At 34.2% G+C, this 18,781-nt stretch overlaps 5 protein-coding genes across 9 annotated transcripts; 2 read left to right on the top strand and 3 right to left on the bottom strand.

The window, feature by feature from the left end:
• Positions 59–9,381, bottom strand: LOC104744379 (replication protein A 32 kDa subunit B-like). Of its 2 annotated transcripts, none has more exons than XM_019237374.1 (11): positions 9,277–9,381; positions 2,504–2,709; positions 2,107–2,211; positions 1,915–2,012; positions 1,770–1,811; positions 1,604–1,681; positions 1,330–1,402; positions 1,101–1,220; positions 944–1,020; positions 511–579; positions 59–399 (listed from the first exon to the last, which is right to left on the bottom strand). In XM_019237374.1, the coding sequence occupies exons 2-11, from the start codon at positions 2,603–2,605 to the stop codon at positions 315–317; spliced, it is 849 nt and encodes a 282-aa protein (XP_019092919.1). In that variant the 5' UTR covers positions 2,606–2,709; positions 9,277–9,381; the 3' UTR covers positions 59–314. The 2 variants fall into 2 exon arrangements, with proteins under 2 accessions (XP_019092919.1, XP_010463730.1); XM_010465428.2 differs by having other exon boundaries at positions 1,324–1,402.
• Positions 3,633–7,428, top strand: LOC104744377 (WEB family protein At3g02930, chloroplastic-like). Of its 3 annotated transcripts, XM_010465425.2 has the most exons (4): positions 3,633–3,815; positions 3,920–4,072; positions 4,624–4,819; positions 4,922–7,428. In XM_010465425.2, exons 2-4 carry the CDS (start codon positions 4,053–4,055, stop codon positions 7,130–7,132), a joined length of 2,427 nt encoding a protein of 808 aa, XP_010463727.1. In that variant the 5' UTR covers positions 3,633–3,815; positions 3,920–4,052; the 3' UTR covers positions 7,133–7,428. The 3 variants fall into 3 exon arrangements, with proteins under 3 accessions (XP_010463727.1, XP_010463726.1, XP_010463728.1); XM_010465424.2 differs by having other exon boundaries at positions 3,633–4,072; XM_010465426.2 differs by having other exon boundaries at positions 3,634–4,072; positions 4,627–4,819.
• LOC104744380 (transcription factor MYB3-like) lies at positions 12,001–13,979 on the top strand. Of its 2 annotated transcripts, none has more exons than XM_010465430.2 (4): positions 12,001–12,092; positions 12,241–12,534; positions 12,960–13,634; positions 13,725–13,979. In XM_010465430.2, the coding sequence occupies exons 2-4, from the start codon at positions 12,272–12,274 to the stop codon at positions 13,759–13,761; spliced, it is 975 nt and encodes a 324-aa protein (XP_010463732.1). In that variant the 5' UTR covers positions 12,001–12,092; positions 12,241–12,271; the 3' UTR covers positions 13,762–13,979. The 2 variants fall into 2 exon arrangements, with proteins under 2 accessions (XP_010463732.1, XP_010463733.1); XM_010465431.2 differs by having other exon boundaries at positions 12,013–12,092; positions 12,247–12,534.
• Positions 15,359–16,859, bottom strand: LOC104744381 (THO complex subunit 7B-like). Its single transcript, XM_010465432.1, has 3 exons — positions 16,696–16,859; positions 15,731–16,356; positions 15,359–15,637 (listed from the first exon to the last, which is right to left on the bottom strand). The coding sequence occupies exons 2-3, from the start codon at positions 16,328–16,330 to the stop codon at positions 15,527–15,529; spliced, it is 711 nt and encodes a 236-aa protein (XP_010463734.1). The 5' UTR covers positions 16,331–16,356; positions 16,696–16,859; the 3' UTR covers positions 15,359–15,526.
• On the bottom strand, positions 17,129–18,607 carry LOC104747973 (heavy metal-associated isoprenylated plant protein 3-like). Its single transcript, XM_010469676.2, has 5 exons — positions 18,599–18,607; positions 18,297–18,519; positions 17,964–18,142; positions 17,731–17,824; positions 17,129–17,418 (listed from the first exon to the last, which is right to left on the bottom strand). The coding sequence occupies exons 1-5, from the start codon at positions 18,605–18,607 to the stop codon at positions 17,129–17,131; spliced, it is 795 nt and encodes a 264-aa protein (XP_010467978.1).

An 18,781-nucleotide genomic window follows, 5' to 3' on the forward strand; every position in this document is an offset into this window, starting at 1 on the left:
GCCAACTCCAATGGACAAGTAGCAAGACACTCTAGGGTCAAGATGTTAACTGAACATCTAATTAAGTAATTAATCTTTCATTAAAAGATGTATGAGGTGTACACTACAGTGCTTAGATTCATTATAAAAAAANAAAAAAAAAAAAAAAAAAAAAAGATTCTGGTACGACTACTAAAAATCAAAGGCCCAGCCCAAAATTTTGATCGGATAAGGGAGTCTTGAAGCTCAATATTGTCCTACCTAAGGGCCTATACAAGGGGCTTTTGAACTTGCGAGGACGATTGATATGAGACGACGACATAAAACGATTTTCATCACGCGTTTAAGGTTGATTTGAAACATGTATCGTCCACAGTCGAGTAAACGCAGCCATCGCTGGAGAGCTGTTCTATCGCTTGCCTGCCACAGAGACAAACCAGTTCTTGTCGAGAAATTTTTTTCGTTGATATTGTACCTTTATCTAGTAGAGATAGATAGAGACAGGAGGGAGATAGAGATAGAGAGATATACCTGACTTGAAGCGGCGGAATCCTGAGGTCACGCGCAATTATATCACAATGAACTCCAGCTTCAGATACACTGATGTAGATTCAACATATATATAAAAAAAAAACCAAATATCACACTAATGTTAGCTTTTTCGATGAGCGAAAGAGAGGTATGATCCAATGAAAGAAGTTGAGTCTCATATTGCAATACAATTATCACTAACACGAGAACATCATCTTCTGCAATATCACAATTTCAAAAACCAGCAACAAGGCTTATTATATACTTACTTGTGCTAGTTGAATGAGCTTTTCTTACAAATTAACAAAATTTGGCTCATAAAGACTTTAGAGGTTAATTTGCTTATTTTATGAACTGAAGTTTGATCATGTGTATACAAAGCTGTACGAATGATATATGACAAGTTAATTGGGGTCATAGTAGATGTACTTACAGGTGCATAGGTTGATTTAGGTAATTCATGACCGTCTGCTTTACACCATGCATTGGATCATTGATTTGGTTCGAGAACTGGAAAAGGTTCTTCAGTAACTTAAGATGGCCACAAAAGAGCTGTAGAATTTGAATTATACATTGGATCTGTCTAATACCTGATTAGATGGACCGGTTTGGTATGGCTTTGCAGAGGTTGGCATTGTTGAATATGGCATTTGGGGCCTAGGAGTAGCAGTAGCCTGAGTAGTAGAGCCACCTTGAGCAACAGAACCACCCTGACATGAGAAGTTCAAAGATGAAGGATAGGCTTAAAATAGCAGTGAAGTTTGAAGATGTGGGACAAAGCTTAAAATAGCGGTGAATGATAGGCTAATATACCTGTACCTTGGTGTTGTACATGTGGACATACATACACTCGGTAAAGTGGTGTACAATTTCATTAAAGTCAGTGACAGGCCTGAAAGCATATTATTAGACTCAAGTAAATATCTTTATGCAGCAAATTCATTTACTTTAAACAAAGCAAAATAGAATATGTAACATTTTGAGCCACTGAGATGATCAAACAGATATTTCAAATCTAGAAAGCCTAATAGGAAATGATTCGCTGACCAAGTATATCATAAACTGATTGAGAAAGTATGTCAAGAAAACAAACCTGATTGAGAAAACATTCACAGATCGCTTCCCTTGAAAACTTTTCACGTGTCCATGTAAGCGAACATACATCCCCAGCCTGTAACAGATGTGGAAAATTCAAATTTGTATTATAGTTAACCTATACCAAATTAAATAGTCTACAAATGTACTCAGAAGAAACATACCTGACTGCTTCCATTTCTTCAGTTTCTTGACGTTCCTGACACCTGCAGATAGTTATCCACAATAGATTAGCAAGCGATATAGTGGAGCTCTTATGATAGCATTTTCAAATTGAGGTTCTATTAGCATTAGTATATAAGAACTTGCCATCTGACACAATCAACCCAGCCGGTACCGTCATCAACAACAAAATCGACCTGAGTGATTCTGTTCTCCATTCTAGAAATTCGTCCAACGATTGCAACCTATACACAGATAACAACAATATAGTTACAGTGTTAATAAACACATCAGCAAATAAGTTAAACCGCAGAGGAAGAAGAAGAAAAAAGAGCTTACAGTGTTAATATCAACACCATCTACAGAGAAATTTGATTCACCATTGGTTGTTGCGCTACTCAATTGCTTCAGTGTCAGGGGAAGCAAGGTACGTACATCACGGTTCTGCAAAAAACAGTGGTGAAAACTCATATATTGATGAATTGCTAAAGTAAAAAATGCTGCACAGCATATGATGTCTATAACACCAGATTCACTACTCGAGATAAACATAATTTGTATTGACATGTATAGTAGATCTATGATAAGATGCAAAAATCACGAAATCAACATCATTCCCATAGCAGGGGAACGAAAAGCACGGGGTAATAGACTTGGATTGAAAAAAACGCGGAAAGGATTGATCGAATTCGTCAGATTGAGAAGTTAATCAGAGAGAGAGAGTGAGGAAACAAACCTTGAGGGACGAAGAGGAGTCATTCCCTTGCGTAGTCGACTGAGAAGGCATGAAACCGCCGCCGGCAAAAGCGGCGTTGCCGTCAAACTCGCCTCCGTACATGTTTTTCAACTCGTTTGTTTGAAGTCGATTCGAAACCCTAATGGAACGCTCGTCGCCTCGCTTCAACGGAAGTGTGATTTTAATTCTTCGATCTTCACCGCTTTCTGGAAAATTCACTCGGTGAGTTTTTAATAATAAATTTTACCTAGTAAATTTTCGTATCTTCTAATAATATCTACAATTGCAAATTTCAACTTATTTATTGTTAGTAAAAAAAAGAACTAGTGTAAAAAATATGTATAGAATTCCCGCCAAAAATGTCTCTCATTTTCCCGCGACCACATTTTGAAGTTTCCAAGTTTTTTTTTTTTTCAAAAGCATTTTTTTTTTTTTTTTTACATCTGCAATATTTATTAATTTGAAACCGATAATACAAAAAGCATTTTTTATGTCTAATAATCCGAAATAATCATTTTTTTTTCCTATAATAAACAGGTAATTAAATGGCAGAAGCCAGGTCAGCACTACTTTATAATTATAGAGGCACATGGATTTTAAAGTACAGTCCTTTTTAATCTTGCGGTTAATTAATGGACCTTAAGACATAATGGCCCACTGGGCTCAATAACATTTTTTTGTCGATTGGTAGCTAGCTAATAAGAAGATTCAAACAAGACATTGATGAAAATATTTTTTTGGGAAGGTAAAAAAATTTGGTTGACTGCAATTGTAAAGAAAAAAAAAGGTTTGGTTATCAATCAAATATATTTTGAAAATTTGATTGAGTATACTATTATCATTATGATTACAGTTGCGAAGAAATTGGTTATGTTTTCATCATTATCTTTTTGACATATTTTATCATAGCCATCAATCACCACAAAATTTCTATTGTCGCATTGCTAAAAAAAAACTTTGGTTTATGATTGGGTGACAGAAACAAACAAATCATCTTAAAGGAACGATATTTTTTGGCTAATAATAAGTCTTTTTAATTCCTCCCTATTTATGCTGATGATAATTCAATAATCGGTAATATTTTCTACTACTAGTAGTATATTTTGGTTTATACGATAGATAGCTTAGTCGTTATTTGTTTGCGTTGATCACGTAGGATCGGAAAACGAATCGGATTTTTTTGTTTGTTTATTTATTAATTTTCTAAATAATATACACTGTGTATTTGCTTTTTATCGCTTTTTTTGGGGAGGAGTGTGGCCACTCTTGAGACTTCGCCAACTTCTATAATTCATTTTACGTTACTACTAGTGTTAGTTCATCTGATGATCCTCACATCATTGTCTCTCTCTTTCTCTTTTTCATCTCTACGCAAAAAATGGAAACTCAGTTTGAACAAATTTGATTTTTTTCCAGGTTCAAAACAAGATTCAGACAGTTTTAGTAGTGTTTTGTCTCCAATTCTCTCATAGTTCCTTCATCCGCCTCTAATGTAATTTACATCTCATTGCATTATTGATCCCACAGCGATTACGGAGACTGTGTGACTATGGCTTCTTCTAAGATTAAGTAAGCGTTTTTCTTATTCCTAAGTTTCAGTAATCCCGTCGGTGGAATATTCCGTCGATTCCAATTCCGATCTGGTTTTATTTTTCTTGTTCGTTGGTTTTGGGGGTAGATCTGATTTATATATATAGGTATGGGTTTAGGGTTTAATCTCCTGATTTTTAGGGGATATAGATATAGTAGTATTATTCTGTAGCACATGACATGATCGATCAGTATTATTTATTTCGTCTGATCATCCTCTCGTTTCTCTCTACTTCTTTTAATCTTATTATTAAATACAATGGTCATGTCGTGTTCTTATTAATGTGTTGTCTTCTTCTGTTAGTTCTAGTTTCAATCCAGATGATACATATGTCTTTTACTGCAACACATTGGTGAATTTGTGATTCTTGTGTAGTTAAAAGCATATATGTCTGTTACTGTGACTGTGACTGTTTGTATAAGTTCATATTAGAGAATTGCCCACTCTGGAAGTTGTTATGTAATCAATTTTTCATGTGTCTCCTTTTGCTTTTGCTTGATGACACTTTGTTGTTGTTGTTTTTCTGAAGCAGGACTGGTTTATCTGAAACTCCTTTGGGAAAATCATCTCTACGAGTAGGTAAACTGACTCGGTTGGTGACTAAGTCTGAGACTAACTCTCCTTCACCTACTCAACAGTCACGGCATTCCCTCGAGCGCTCTTCTTCTAACTCAAAGCCTTCTTCTACTGAAAAGAGGTCGCCCAAAGTTTCAACCCCACCAGAAGTAATCATCTCAATACTTGTATCTTTTTCGATATCTTTAATTTTGAAGAAGCCTTTTTTTTAGTTGTTGTTGTTAACTTGTGTTTGTGTTGATTGTTTGCAGAAAACTCAGATACGGGCTGTGAAAGGATCAGAATCATCACAACCTCGTTCAGTTCAAATCAAGGAAGATTTGAGAAAAGCAAATGAGCTGATAGCATCGCTCGAGATTGAAAAAGCTAAAGCACTTGATGAACTTAAAGAAGCGGGGGAAGAGGCTGAAGAGGCGTCCAGGAAACTAGATGAGGCTTTAAAAACTCAGAAAAGGGTCCAAGAGAAGTTTGAAATTGAGAAATTTGAGGCTGTTGAGGCGGGTATAGAGGCGGTTCAGAGGAAAGAAGAAGAATGGAAGAAAGAACTCGAAAACGTCAAGAGCCAGCATGCTTCGGATTCAGCTGCTCTTCTTTTGGTAACACAGGAGCTGGAGAATGCCAATCAAGAATTGGCTGCTGCTAATGATGCCAAGAGTAAGGTTTTGAGTCAAGCAGATGATGCTAGTAAGTTGGCTGCAATTCATGCAGAGAAAGTGGAAATCTTGTCGTCAGAGTTAATAAGATTGAAGGCTTTGCTTGATTCAACACGAGAGAAGGAAACCATATCCAAGAATGAGATTGCTTCAAAACTAGGAGCGGAAATAGTGGTTCTAGAAAGAGAGCTTGAGAAAGCGAGACGTTTTGAAGCAAGGGTCGAGGAACTTGAGATGATCATTGAGCAGCTTAATGTTGATTTAGAAGCTGCTAAGATAGCAGAAACTTATGCGCATGGCTCTGCTGATGAATGGCAAAACAAAGGGAAGGAATTGGAGAAACGGTTGAAAGAAGCTTACATGCTGGAGAGATCTGCCTCGGTATCTCTGGTATCTGTGACAAAGCGGCTGGAAGGAAGCAATAGTAGATTGCACGATATGGAATTTGAGATTTTTGGTCTTAAAAGGAAAATTGAGTTATTGGAGATGGCTGTTGCTAGACAAAAGGTTGATCTTGAGAAATCTGAACAGAGGCTAGGTATTGCAGAAGAAGAATTATCTAAGATTGAGAAAGAAGCAGAGAAACTGAAGAATGAGCTTGAAACTCTGAATGAAGAGAAAAATCAAGCTTTAAAGAAGGAGCAAGATGCTACTTCAAGTGTTCAAAGGCTCTTGGAAGAGAAAAACAAGATCTTGTCAGAACTGGAGAGCTCAAAGGAGGAAGAGGAGAAGAGTAAGAAAGCAATGGAGAGTTTAGCTTCAGCATTGCACGAAGTGTCGAGTGAATCACGTGAGTTGAAAGAGAAATTGTTGAGTCAGGGTGATCAGGATTATGAAACACAGATAGAAGATCTGAAGTTGGTCATTAAAGCAACGAACAAGAAGTATGAGAATATGCTTGACGAGGCGAGACATGAGATCGATGTTCTTGTCAATGCGGTAGAACAAACCAAGAAACAGTTTGAGAGCGCAATGGTAGACTGGGAGATGAGAGAAGCCGGTTTGGTGAATCACGTGAAGGAATTTGATGAAGAAGTTTCGTCAATGGGGAAAGAAATGAATAGGTTGGGTAATTTGGTTAAAAGGACTAAGGAAGAAGCTGATGCAGCATGGGAAAAAGAATCTCAAATGAGAGATAGTCTTAAAGAAGTGGAAGATGAGGTGATTTATCTTCAGGAAACTCTCAGGGAAGCGAAAGGTGAAACCTTGAAACTAAAGGGGAAAATGTTGGATAAAGAAACTGAGTTTCAAAGCATTGTTCATGAGAACGATGAACTCAGAGTGAAACATGATGATTCTCTGAAGAAGATCAAGGAGTTATCTAAGTTACTCGAGGAAGCATTGGCTAAGAAATATACAGAAGAGAACAGTGAGCTCAGTGAGAGTGAAAAAGACTATGATTTGCTTCCAACGGTGGTTGAGTTTTCTGAGGAGAATGGTCATAGAAGTGCTGAAGAGAAGTCTTCTAAAGTAAAAACCCTCGATGGCATGAACATGAAACTTGAGAAGGACGCTGAGAAAAAGGAAAAGAAAGAACATTCACCAGATGATGCGACAGTTGAAGAAATGTGGGAAAGCTGTCAGATTGAGAAGAAAGAAGGATTCCACAAGGAAAAACCAGAACAAGAATCTGCAAAATATGAAGAGGAAGACTCGAACATGATAGACCAAAGCGAGAAAACCTCACCTGTAAATGGATTAACTGGAGAAGATGAGCTGGTGAAGGAGAAAGACAAGAAAAAGAAGAAGACATTGTTTGGTAAAGTTGGAAACCTTCTGAAGAAGAAAGGACCCACGAACCAGAAATAAAAGCCTCTCTTGATTACTTCACTTTTGAGGTATTGCAAATTCTAGCTTTTACATCTCTAAACACACATCTCTTTGCACCATTTTGATTTCTTCATTAGTGTTCTTATTTTTTATTTTTTATTTAGTTTATGGCTTCTGCCTTCTGGAATAGGATTTGTTTTAAGTTGTTGGTTTATGATTCTTTTCTTCTTTCGATTTTTTTGGCTTTCACTGTTATTATTTGTTCTTTTGTCAAACAAACCCAGAAACAAAATCTCTATTATAAATATCCAGGGATTAATTCCTTTTTTGCAACCTTCTAGTATCATCCACATAGTATGTATATTCCTATTGAAGGAGACTATCAAATCCAGAAATAATAATAATTCGAGGATAGAAGGGAGATAATTACGTGAAGTTTTGTGAGAGCATATCTTTTTTTACATTTTGACTCAGTTTTTACTTTTTAACTTAAATGAGCGATCCTAGTTACTTCACTAATCTATAAAAAGTCCCACATCGCTTAGACCAAAAGAAATGACTAGGGGAGCAGGAGTATAAATAAAGTAGCGGATGGTTTGGGAAAATCACTTACCTGGACGGGGTCAACTCGTGATCAAGAAGACGAGTGGCCTAGGCTAGTGACCTCCATTGCACATTACGGAGGGGTGCTTAGCTTAAGGTCTTTCCAAGAGGAAGAGCCTACGTCATTATTTGTGGCAGGGGGGTTTGCGTTCGCGCAGCCCCTACCATTTTTATCAGTCTTAACCTTTATAGGTTCTACAATTAGATGATGTAATTTGTACACAATTTAGTTTCCTGAAATTTATAATTATTTCAGTACAATAATCCCACATCGGAAATAGATACCAAGTCAAGTTTGCGATGACGTATGTTTGTTGCATCGGTATCCCACATCGAAATAGATATTGTGGAATCATCCGCAAGATAAATGGGTCATTTCGTAAACAAATAACCCTAACAAAACAATCAAGCCCAGCCCGATAGACTGAAACGACTTTGTTTCCTTGGTTTCAATAAACTGGTGGCTAGGTTCTTCTATATTTACTCCCTATATTTTGACCGTGTAGAACTTAGAACTTAATTTACCAAGAACTTTTACCTATCTTTGGTTCTCTTAAATCTGGTAGGTATCTTTCAATGAAGTTTTTTCACGTTAAGTAACTGCAGGATAAAGAGTTTTAACCGGACAGAACTCAGCTAACAAGTTTCCCACGGTTAACAGAAAGTTTAAAAGAACTTTTTATATGGTTCTATCCTGTGATGAAGTCAAAGTTGAGCTTAATACATTATATGAAAATCAGTTGTGTTTCATAATCTTTGACTTTTAAACGGATAACAATGTTGAAAAAGGTAAAATCGTTTCTTAAAAATAGACAAATCTCTAGTTTAACGAAACCTTTGATTACTACCAAAAGTACACATAGAAGGTAAAAGAGATATGATTGTTCATCTGTTCCATTCATCTTTACATTAGCCACGTACGTGGTAAACGTTTAATTTACACACCTATATGGGATCCTTTTTTTTGTATCAACGAGATAAAATTGGACCAAATTATATTTTATGTTGCGTAATTGAATCAAACACATATATATGAGTATACTACTGGTCGATATATATACAGTTACTTGTATTGTTTAGTGTGTATACATATTTATATATCAATATTTTGTGCTATATAAATAATTATATTGAACGAAATACGATATAAAAAAACAAAAAACAGAAAGGTACTGTTTGTATCCAATCGTTTTTTATTAATTTAATTATGAACATATCTTAATAATAGCTTATATATGTACGAATGTCTATCAAAACTACTTTACAAAATAAACTAAATCCAAACCTTTTTTTTGTGTGCAAAGAACTAAATCAAATGCTATACGCAAAGAAATACATATTTCTCAGTACAAATGACGCTATATATTTGTGTGATATCATCTTTATATATTATAGGTGTTTAATTCGATCTTTGTTGTTTATAATACATATATAGGTTAATAGTGTATTTAAATAAAATGTTGGGATACAAATAAAAAACTGAACATTGTCCGTTATTTATATGTATATACTAACTTTGCCAAAAACATTAAAACAATGTAGTGACTTAAGAAAACAGTAGACATCGGGAAAAACCAAACCTGCATTAGCTTTCAAAAAGTTCTTCCATTGTTTCGGACCCGAATTGTGTCTCTAAATTGTATATTGATCCAGAAGATTGATGTCGGTGTAAATGGAGAATTGGAGATATATATATTCCTCTCAAACCAAATGCCTTAACACAATTTTTTTGGAAAAAAAAACTTTTTAGAACCTTTGGTACATGTGTAGGCATTAAGGATGAAAGCCATCAGCCATGACATCATCGCAAGCCAAGTGTGGAACAATACAGAGGGACCACTAGCCGAATGGCCCGAAACAGAGTATAATCCATGCATGTATAGAATGTATTGCATTCATGTATTGTAGGTTCTGCATTCTTTGATTATGGAGACTAAAAATCTAACTTAATTCACGGTATATGTAAAGAAAATAATCTTGATTGAGAAATCTTATTGATGGTGATCAATCGCAGAACTCATAGATAAACTCATAGAGTAATTTAAGAATCTATTGCTTATGAATTATATTTGAATAAGAGACCAAAACATAGGCATCATATATAAGATTAAATCTGGTTTCGTCGGTTCGTCCACTAGTGACAGTAAATGAAAATAGTCGTTCTCTAAATCCGAACGTAACGTTACGTACATTGCATGGGCTCGTAAGAGATAATTAAGTTTATTAATTACTATCTAAGTTATGTTGTGCTATGCTTTGGGAACTACGAGTATTATAGCAACATCCGATCAGGTTTTAGCTTGCGTGAGCGTATTATTTATTTTTGTCTTTTATAAAATATTGATGGTTTAATTATATGTGTACGTATATAAAAATACACAAATTATACTTGATTCTATTATATGTGCCGTGTACATGTACGTATATAAAAAGCACATAAAAAGGATTAACGTCCGTATTTATAATTTCATGGCGTTGGGTTGTGCATTATGGAGAAAATTAGTCTATAGATTAGGATAATTTAGTTTTGTCCTTGTGTTAATATTAGGAGATTTTATTTTACCATTAATTTTGCTGGGATATTTTCTATTGAAGAATCATAAAGGGATATTCTTGTTATGAAAGATTATTGTGTACTTGTAACTTTGTTAACCACCGTAATTCCGTAAATACACTTTACTTGCGATGTAGCAAAGATAAGTCCTTAGGTAAGACCGAAGACGAATAATGAATTGGGTTTGGCTTCAATTGTGTGGGATGAGAATGCTGTCGCATTCGGATTAGTTGGAAACTTCTATATACGAATAATTACTTTAATTTCTTCTCCTTTCAATAGTAAAAAACAATTGTTATTGAGATTTCTAAATCGTTATACCACTGATTTTAATATATTATGTCATGGATACTTTTGGATGTCTCAACGTTTGTTCATGTTAAAAAAATGATGTCAGCAATGTGTATTTAAAAGCCACGTAGAAAGAAATATTTACATACAAGAATCAAGAAAAAAAAAACTAGTAGTTAAAAGTATTAGGGTTTTGGGGCCCCCTGGGTTTGCGATCTCAAACAAAATAGTTTGCGTGTCTTAATGTGCTTAAAACTAGATTTATACCAATAATGAACAACCATATCTAGACCTTGATTAAACTTTTTTAGATGAACAAAACACTATATATAAAACGTTTTGAAAAAAGAATATGTAAATGTGTATGAGTTGAATAATATGAGCAAATCTACTCTATAAAATAGTATAAATAAAAAACAGTTTTTTACACGTACAAACATATATTACATGAAAACCCCTAAATTTTAATATTATATATATATATATTGCTATAATGTGTTAATAATAATAAGCGTCCATATATAATTAGACAAAAAAAATGCTGAATTTTACTAGAAAATTAAAAGTGTAACTTTTTTTGGTTAGAGATAAATATAGTAGAACTTCTACCCTTTTTAAATGAGTAAAAAAAAATGTTATTGAGTAACTTTTCTTAAAGACTAAAATGTTTTATTCATATCGACTGATCCGAACACGGTTCAGTTATACAATTTGACTTTTTTTTTATCTGATATGTATATGGTTGAGATGTGTCACTAGTTGACCAATGAACAGTAATCCATACTATTATAGCTAGGCACTGTCTGCATCTCTTAGGCAATATGTTTTCATATACAGTTGTGCCAACTTAGCATTATAAATTATTACATAATATATTGTTTTAAGTATTAAGTAATTCAATATATAGTACATAAACATACACGATCACAACTCAAAATCCATATGTATTATTTAATATTTTCTCAATAACGTATAATATGTTGCGTGAAGACACACCAATTGACCAACACACATTACAGACTACAAAACTATATGCCGCAATTTACAAATTTAGTGTGTATAGTATTAACTTAATCTCAATATATATATATACGTTTAAATATTTACTGGAACTGTGATTTAAAACTAATACGAGAGTTTATATTCTATGATTCTTTGAATATTTTAGCTCTTTAACTAACTTTTTTCGTATTCTCATACTTAAAAAAAAAATTGAGAAACTCTTACATTGTCAACATGAATTAGTTGCAGCAACTTTTATTCCACACATTACTTCACAAACTTGAACATCTCCTTCTCCTCTCCTCCTCACTTTTCTTCTAGTTTCATCAAAGGGCATTTGCATCATTTCACTTATTTGATTTGATTAAAGTCAAATGGACACGTCACAAGAGCTAACTAAGATCTTGTTCCGACAAGACACAAGACAAAGACGAAAGCCTCTTCTATATATAAAGTGAAGAACAAAACACTTAATTAGCCTTATTACCTCAGATTCTGCCTTCACCAAAATCTTCTATATATCTTCTCAATTATCTCTCTTCCTCACAGGTATTTTAATACATAAATTGTATGCTCACTCATTAATCTCTTATTTGTGATCATAAATCCGATCTCTTAGCAAAAGTGTGTTATCAAGTATATTTTGAAGCAATTTATATGTAGTTTATTAATTTTTTCATTTTAACTTTATGTCCAGCTACAGTTAATAGCTATATGTTTTTGAAAAAATGGGGAGATCACCGTGTTGTGATGAGAGCGGATTAAAGAAAGGGCCATGGACGCCAGAAGAAGATCAGAAACTGATAAACCACATAAGAAAACACGGCCATGGAAGCTGGAGAGCTCTTCCTAAGCAAGCCGGTTTAAACCGGTGTGGAAAGAGTTGCCGATTGAGATGGACTAATTACTTGAGACCAGACATCAAAAGAGGAAACTTCACAGCCGAGGAAGAGCAAACCATCATCAACCTCCATTCTCTTCTTGGGAACAAGTAATTAATCTTACAAATTTTATTCTTAATTACTTTGATTAGAAATTATATTTGAGATGATTATCAAGAGCAAAAATTAGAAAACCGATAAATATTTTTTAAGTTTCTAAAAAATCTTAGTCTTTTTCATCAGTCATTTATATATCACATATCTAAAAAAATTATATTTATGTGTGTATATATATGCTATTATACAGTTTCTTTTTTGGTAGTTGAGGTATAGAAGAACTGAAGAATATGTATGAAAAAAAACCTGCTACACTGGAGTTTTCTTGGTGCATGCATACTTACTCGTCAATGTTCAATATTATCAAGTCTATAATTAGTTATCTTTATATAGCTTGGAAATTTTATATAATACGTATAAAGCTTAACTAACCCACTAATATTTATTAACCTTTTCCTTTTTTTTTTTTTTAATAAAGGTGGTCTTCTATAGCTGGTCATCTCCCAGGAAGAACGGATAACGAAATAAAGAACTATTGGAACACACATATCAGAAAGAAACTAATTCAGATGGGGATCGATCCAGTGACCCATAGGCCAAGAACCGACCATCTAAACGTTCTAGCCGCTCTCCCGCAACTACTAGCCGCCGCAAATTTCAACAACCTCTTGAATCTGAATCAAAGTGTACAATTGGATGCAACAAGTGTTGCAAAAGCCCAGTTGTTACATAGTATGATTCAAGTCCTTAGCAACAACAATACCTCTTCTTCACTTGAAACACATCACACCAACACCAACAATAACCTCTTTGGCCAATCTTCTTTCTTGGAGAACCTACCAAATATTGGTGAAAATCTTTATGATCAAACCCAAAGCCTCTCTCACATTGTTAATCAGCCTCTGGATTCGTTTACTAGCCCGATGCGAGTAGTTGCTCATCAAGATGATCAGAATTCTATCCCACCGTTGGTTTCGGCATCTCCTGATGAGTCTAAGCAAACCCAAATGATGGTCAAGGACAAGGAAATTTTGAGGCATACGGATCACACTTCAAACCCTTCATCGACCTCAACGTTCACCCAAGATCATCAGCCATGGTGTGACATAATTGATGATGAAGCAAGTGATTCTTATTGGAAAGAGATCATAGAGTGAGTACTTGACGGTCGTTTTTTTTTTTTCTTGTCTTTTCTTAAATCTTGACGAACTCTTATAAGTATCTTTTGTTGTTCTCTTCGCAGGCAAACTTGTTCGGAGCCTTGGCCATTTCGTGAATAGAGAGGCGAAAGAAAAACATTAATTAGCATTATTTTTTCTGTGGATATAGATGTATACATATATATTGTTAATTAACTTTCATACAGTTTGTGTATTTATTCGACCATGTATACAAAACACATTCATACTGTACAAAATTGATTTTTCATATATTTGTATTATATTAATCTTTCATTAGTTGAGATTTTAAAAATTTGTAATAGTACCCCCAAACTATATATGAGAAAAATAATACAAAAGCTATATGTATAATCTTTGTTTGTTTTTCGATTATATATTATGATTTCAAATTTAGTTGGGGATGGTTAAGAAGAAGTGAACTAATAAGAGTCTCGAAAGTGACACAATCTTATTTTTGTTTTGACTTTTAGAGGAGACAAAAGAGATGTATATCAGTATATATGGGAGGAAATAGATGGTAGCATTTAATACGTCATCGTACCTATTAAACTCGTGGCTAACTATATATAGTCCAAGCAAGTTATAATTTAATTCCTTTTATAGTATAACATACCGAAATATTTTTTATTTAAAACTCGGGTGAAATACTGAAATTAATGAAACAAACAAGACAAACACTGTATGATTAGTGTGTCCAATGTGGACACATCATCATGTAATTTAATATGATATATGAAAGAATTCAAAAGAGAAAAATGAACGATAACTAATTTGTATCATTGATATCAATCGCAATTATATAGATTTTATGTCCGGATTTAACTAAGCAAACTTTAATATAATTACATACGTTACTTTTCAGCTTGATTCAGTTAAAAATATACACTTTGCATCACCAATTAATGGATCACATTTTCTCAAAAGATGCCACCTTCTATTATTAGTAAAGTGGAATATATTCGTATGAGCAAATGTCTAATATGTATAACTTTATAGTCAAAGCAAAAAATGATGGCATTAGAATATCTAGTGCAAATTAAACACTCAAAAGTTCATTTTTAGTGTTAAGATTGTGACCGGAGAGACTTGAGTAAACAATCGGAGAAACGTGTGTATACGAACACTAATGATGGTAAAATATTTCTCAAGAGAATAGAAACCTACAATTAGGACTATAAAGCCTATTTGGCTAGTCGGTCGCATTATTATTCTTTATTAATAATTACATATTCCAAAAACCCAACATAAGCTTTTGCTTGTGGCTATCGATTTGCAGGAAATATCCGTTATTATGCAATCACACTTATAATTCTCGAAGACAAAAATAGAAACCGCACCAAACAAAACTAAGACTACGTCCAAAACACACAAGAACCTAAAATCCAAACCATTATTACGATCGGGCAACCGAAACCCTTCATTGAAACCAAGTTCAAAAGAGGAACACTGTCTAAATCGTAATTAAATCTTTCCATTCTTCAAAATATTGTATTCAAACCGATTTCATACCAGCAAACCTACAGACGAGATTCTATAGTTAAGCCGGTTCAAAAGCAAACCCGTTGCTACGTGATTAATATATAATAAACCACTCGGTTTAATCGAATCTCAGTCTCGGTTTGGAACAGACGCTATTCTTAACTGGTTTTATACTTTCATCACATTGACGTTTGTTACAGTCTTTGTTTCTCAGTTCTTTTACTAACACAGATCACGGGTTTTCGTAAATGGGAAGCAACTAGTTCGGATCACCTCTGTCGAGGGTTGAGAATATCATAGGCATTATCAGAAACAGCAAAATAGATGACAAAGCAAACACTTGAAACAATGTAGGTTTCTTCTTACAAAGTATTCAGATTTGGACTTAATCAACAGACATGGGCTCGGTTACGTTCCTCTGGTCATCCAACGCTGTCCGAATCTCGTCCACCAAACTCTTCTGCTCATCTTCCATAGTGTTCTGCAACTCATCCACCTACATTTCCAACAAATGTTCACAATCACAAACACAATACAAATGAAAACTGCAAAACTAAAAGTCTCAATTTTTTTTTTTTTTTGAAATTACCACATGCAACAGCAGAGCAAACTGCTTCTTCCTAAGCTCAAGCAATCTCCAACTTGCAGTGCTCTCTGCTTCAAGCTCAGCAATCTCCTTGTTCAATTCATTTATAACCTTCTCAGTCTCTGACCTCGGAGGTTGCGCAGAAATCAGTTTCCTTATCGTCTCACACTCTTCTTTATGCTGCCTATCAATTTTACTCTCCTCAAGCTGCTTCTTAAGATCTTCAATCTCAGTTTTCGCCTGCGTTATCTGCCTCTCAGTCTCATCTTTCACCTCGTTAAAGCTCTCTTTTTCCCTACGGTTAGCTTCCACAACCGCTTGGCTCTTCAAAAGCGGGATTTCAAAAGTAGACAGTTCCTGTAAAAATGCTTTCGCAAGCTTACCGCACTCGTTGTAGTTCTCTTCATCTTTATCCACTTCGAGTACAAAAGAAGTGAACTTCTTCTGAAGTTTTTTCAACGGAGGCTCCCCTCGAGTGGTGGTGGTTCTGGTCAGTAGCCGGTTTCTTATGATTTTGTCATCGTCCACCGGATCAAATGCATAATTAACCTTAGCCACTACAGTCTCTAATCTACCAGAGATCCTCCTTGCTTTAACTGACATCTCCAACTTACTTAATTAACTCAACCCTGCAAAAAGAGATGCACAAAGAACAGAACATTCAACAACCAAAACTATATCAAAGACCCAATTCGCCAAAATCGCATTACCTTAAAAAGCTTAATGGATACAAGATTCAAGCTTGAATCTAAATAGCAGAACCGAAACATAACGTATTTTTGATTTACGCAATAAATATATCGATCTCTTCTTCAAAGATTCTATAATGAGCGATTCATCATCAAAGAAATTTCTCTCAATCGTTAACCATTGGATGTACTGAATTGAAATTTCCGGTGCGATTGATTTTACACAGACAAGTTTTTTATATAAAAAAAAAGACAGCAAAAGACAAACTCTTTACCAACCTGAAGTGAACCCAAGATCCAGATTCGTCTTCTGCAATCAAAACTCGAACAAAACAGTCGTCTTTTTCATTACAAAACAACACTTCAAATTTTGATGAACCCTAAATCCGATTTACTCATCTTCTTCCTCCCCTTCTCTTTTTTTTTTTTTTTTAACTTTCTTTTTGGGATAAATGCATAAAGTACCCTCAACTTATAATATATTACAAAATCAACCCCAATCTATTAAAGTATAACAATAAACCCTTTATTTTATTCTTTGATAAAAATAACTTTTTTTGTTACACTATAGGACAAGTCGAATTGTATATGATTGAGTTGTGGAGACACAAAGTTCTTTAATCATTCAAAATTGAAATATAGGAGTGTGTCTAGCAAATCAAAACCATACATATATAAGGTAACTTGACTAGACTCCGATTCAACGGGTCAATCACATGATCGAACACGAGTGCACATTTTCGTCGCTAAAAAGCTGAGAGGGGTAAGCATGTTGGGATGAATACTGAGGAGGGTAGCTAAAGATTTTGTTTCCATCACTGTCTTGGTTCTTATTAGTGTTTTTGTTATTATTGTTTTCTTTGCTTTTCTCTGTGGTTTGACTTGCAAGCTCTGCATGTTTCCCAAGTTTTTTCTTGATTTTCTCCACAAGTTTTTGAGGATCCATGTCTCCTCGTACCACCACCGTTGACTTTGCCCGGTCTGGTTCCACCGTTTGAACACCTTTCAAAACGAACAAAAAATGTTAGACCACTCAATAAACTATACTCCCTCTATTTCACTCATTTTGACACAATGCACACAAATTAAGGAAAGATAGAATTATACATGTTTACCCCTATTTAATAAGTGACTAATGGTTTAAATTCAATGAAAATGAGCTTTGGGATAAAGGGTAAATTAGAAAATTTAATGTAAAAAATACATTGGAATTGTAAAGTGACAGTCTTTGTGAAACAAGGAAAATTCTCCAGAATGACACTCTTTGTGAAACAGAGGGAGTAATATTTATGCGTATTTTTTAATATATATTACCTTTTATCTTCCCGATGCCTTTTTTAATTTCATTAACACATCCTTCACAATGCATGTTCATTTTTAAAATTACAGTTTTGATCTGCGGAGTAGTCTGAAACCAAACACACAAAATATGGTTTATAATGATATTAGTTAGTATATACCAAATTGTTTTTTTATGATGTAATCATTTATAATCTAATAAGTTTAATGTGCGTATATAATAACAAGAGTATTTTTTGAAAACTTACTTCTTTCTTTTGTTGTGGCTCCTTCTTCTGATCTTGTTTGGGGTTAGGTTTTGGGGAAATCAACTCAGCATTTTTACTAAATTTATTTTGCACTCTTCGTAATATCTTCATCGGATCATCAAATTTCCCAGACACAACCACTTTATTGTTGCCAATCTCTGTCTTAATTTGCTCAACCCCTAAAAGACAATATGATCAGCACTTTTAGTCATTACATGAGACCCACATAGATCATCCTTATGATAAATGCGACCTAAACTGAAACTTAACATTGATTCTTTTGATTGAGATGATATAATTTCATTAAAGAGGACAAAAAATGAATATAATTACCATCGTAGCCCCTCAAGCAGTGAGAAACTTGTGATGCACATCCTTCACAGTGCATGTAAACCTTCAGAACAATTTCTTTGCATTGAGTCTTCTTATCAGACTTATCGACTGATGAATCTCCTCCACTTTTCTGATTCTTCTTCTCAGACTTATCGACTGATGAATCTCCATTTTTCTGATTCTTCTTCTCAGACTTGTTGTCTGCTTCTCCATTTTGCTTGTTCTTTAGTATAAAACAAAATAAAGTTCACATAAGTTACTTGTAACAAATACCAAAATCACGAAAGACAAAATGCACATACCTTTCCCATATCAATGTTTACTCTCCTTGTACGACGATCGAGTGCAATGAAATTTTACAATCATGAATGGATCAACAATGAGACTCTATATATATATATATATAACAAGGCTAGAGAAATTTTACTATTAATTATATTTTTAGTAACATACAAAAAATTATAAATTTCTCTATTTGGATGATC

Source organism: Camelina sativa, chromosome 15 (genome assembly GCF_000633955.1).
Source record: "Camelina sativa cultivar DH55 chromosome 15, Cs, whole genome shotgun sequence".
Taxonomy (NCBI): domain Eukaryota; kingdom Viridiplantae; phylum Streptophyta; class Magnoliopsida; order Brassicales; family Brassicaceae; genus Camelina; species Camelina sativa.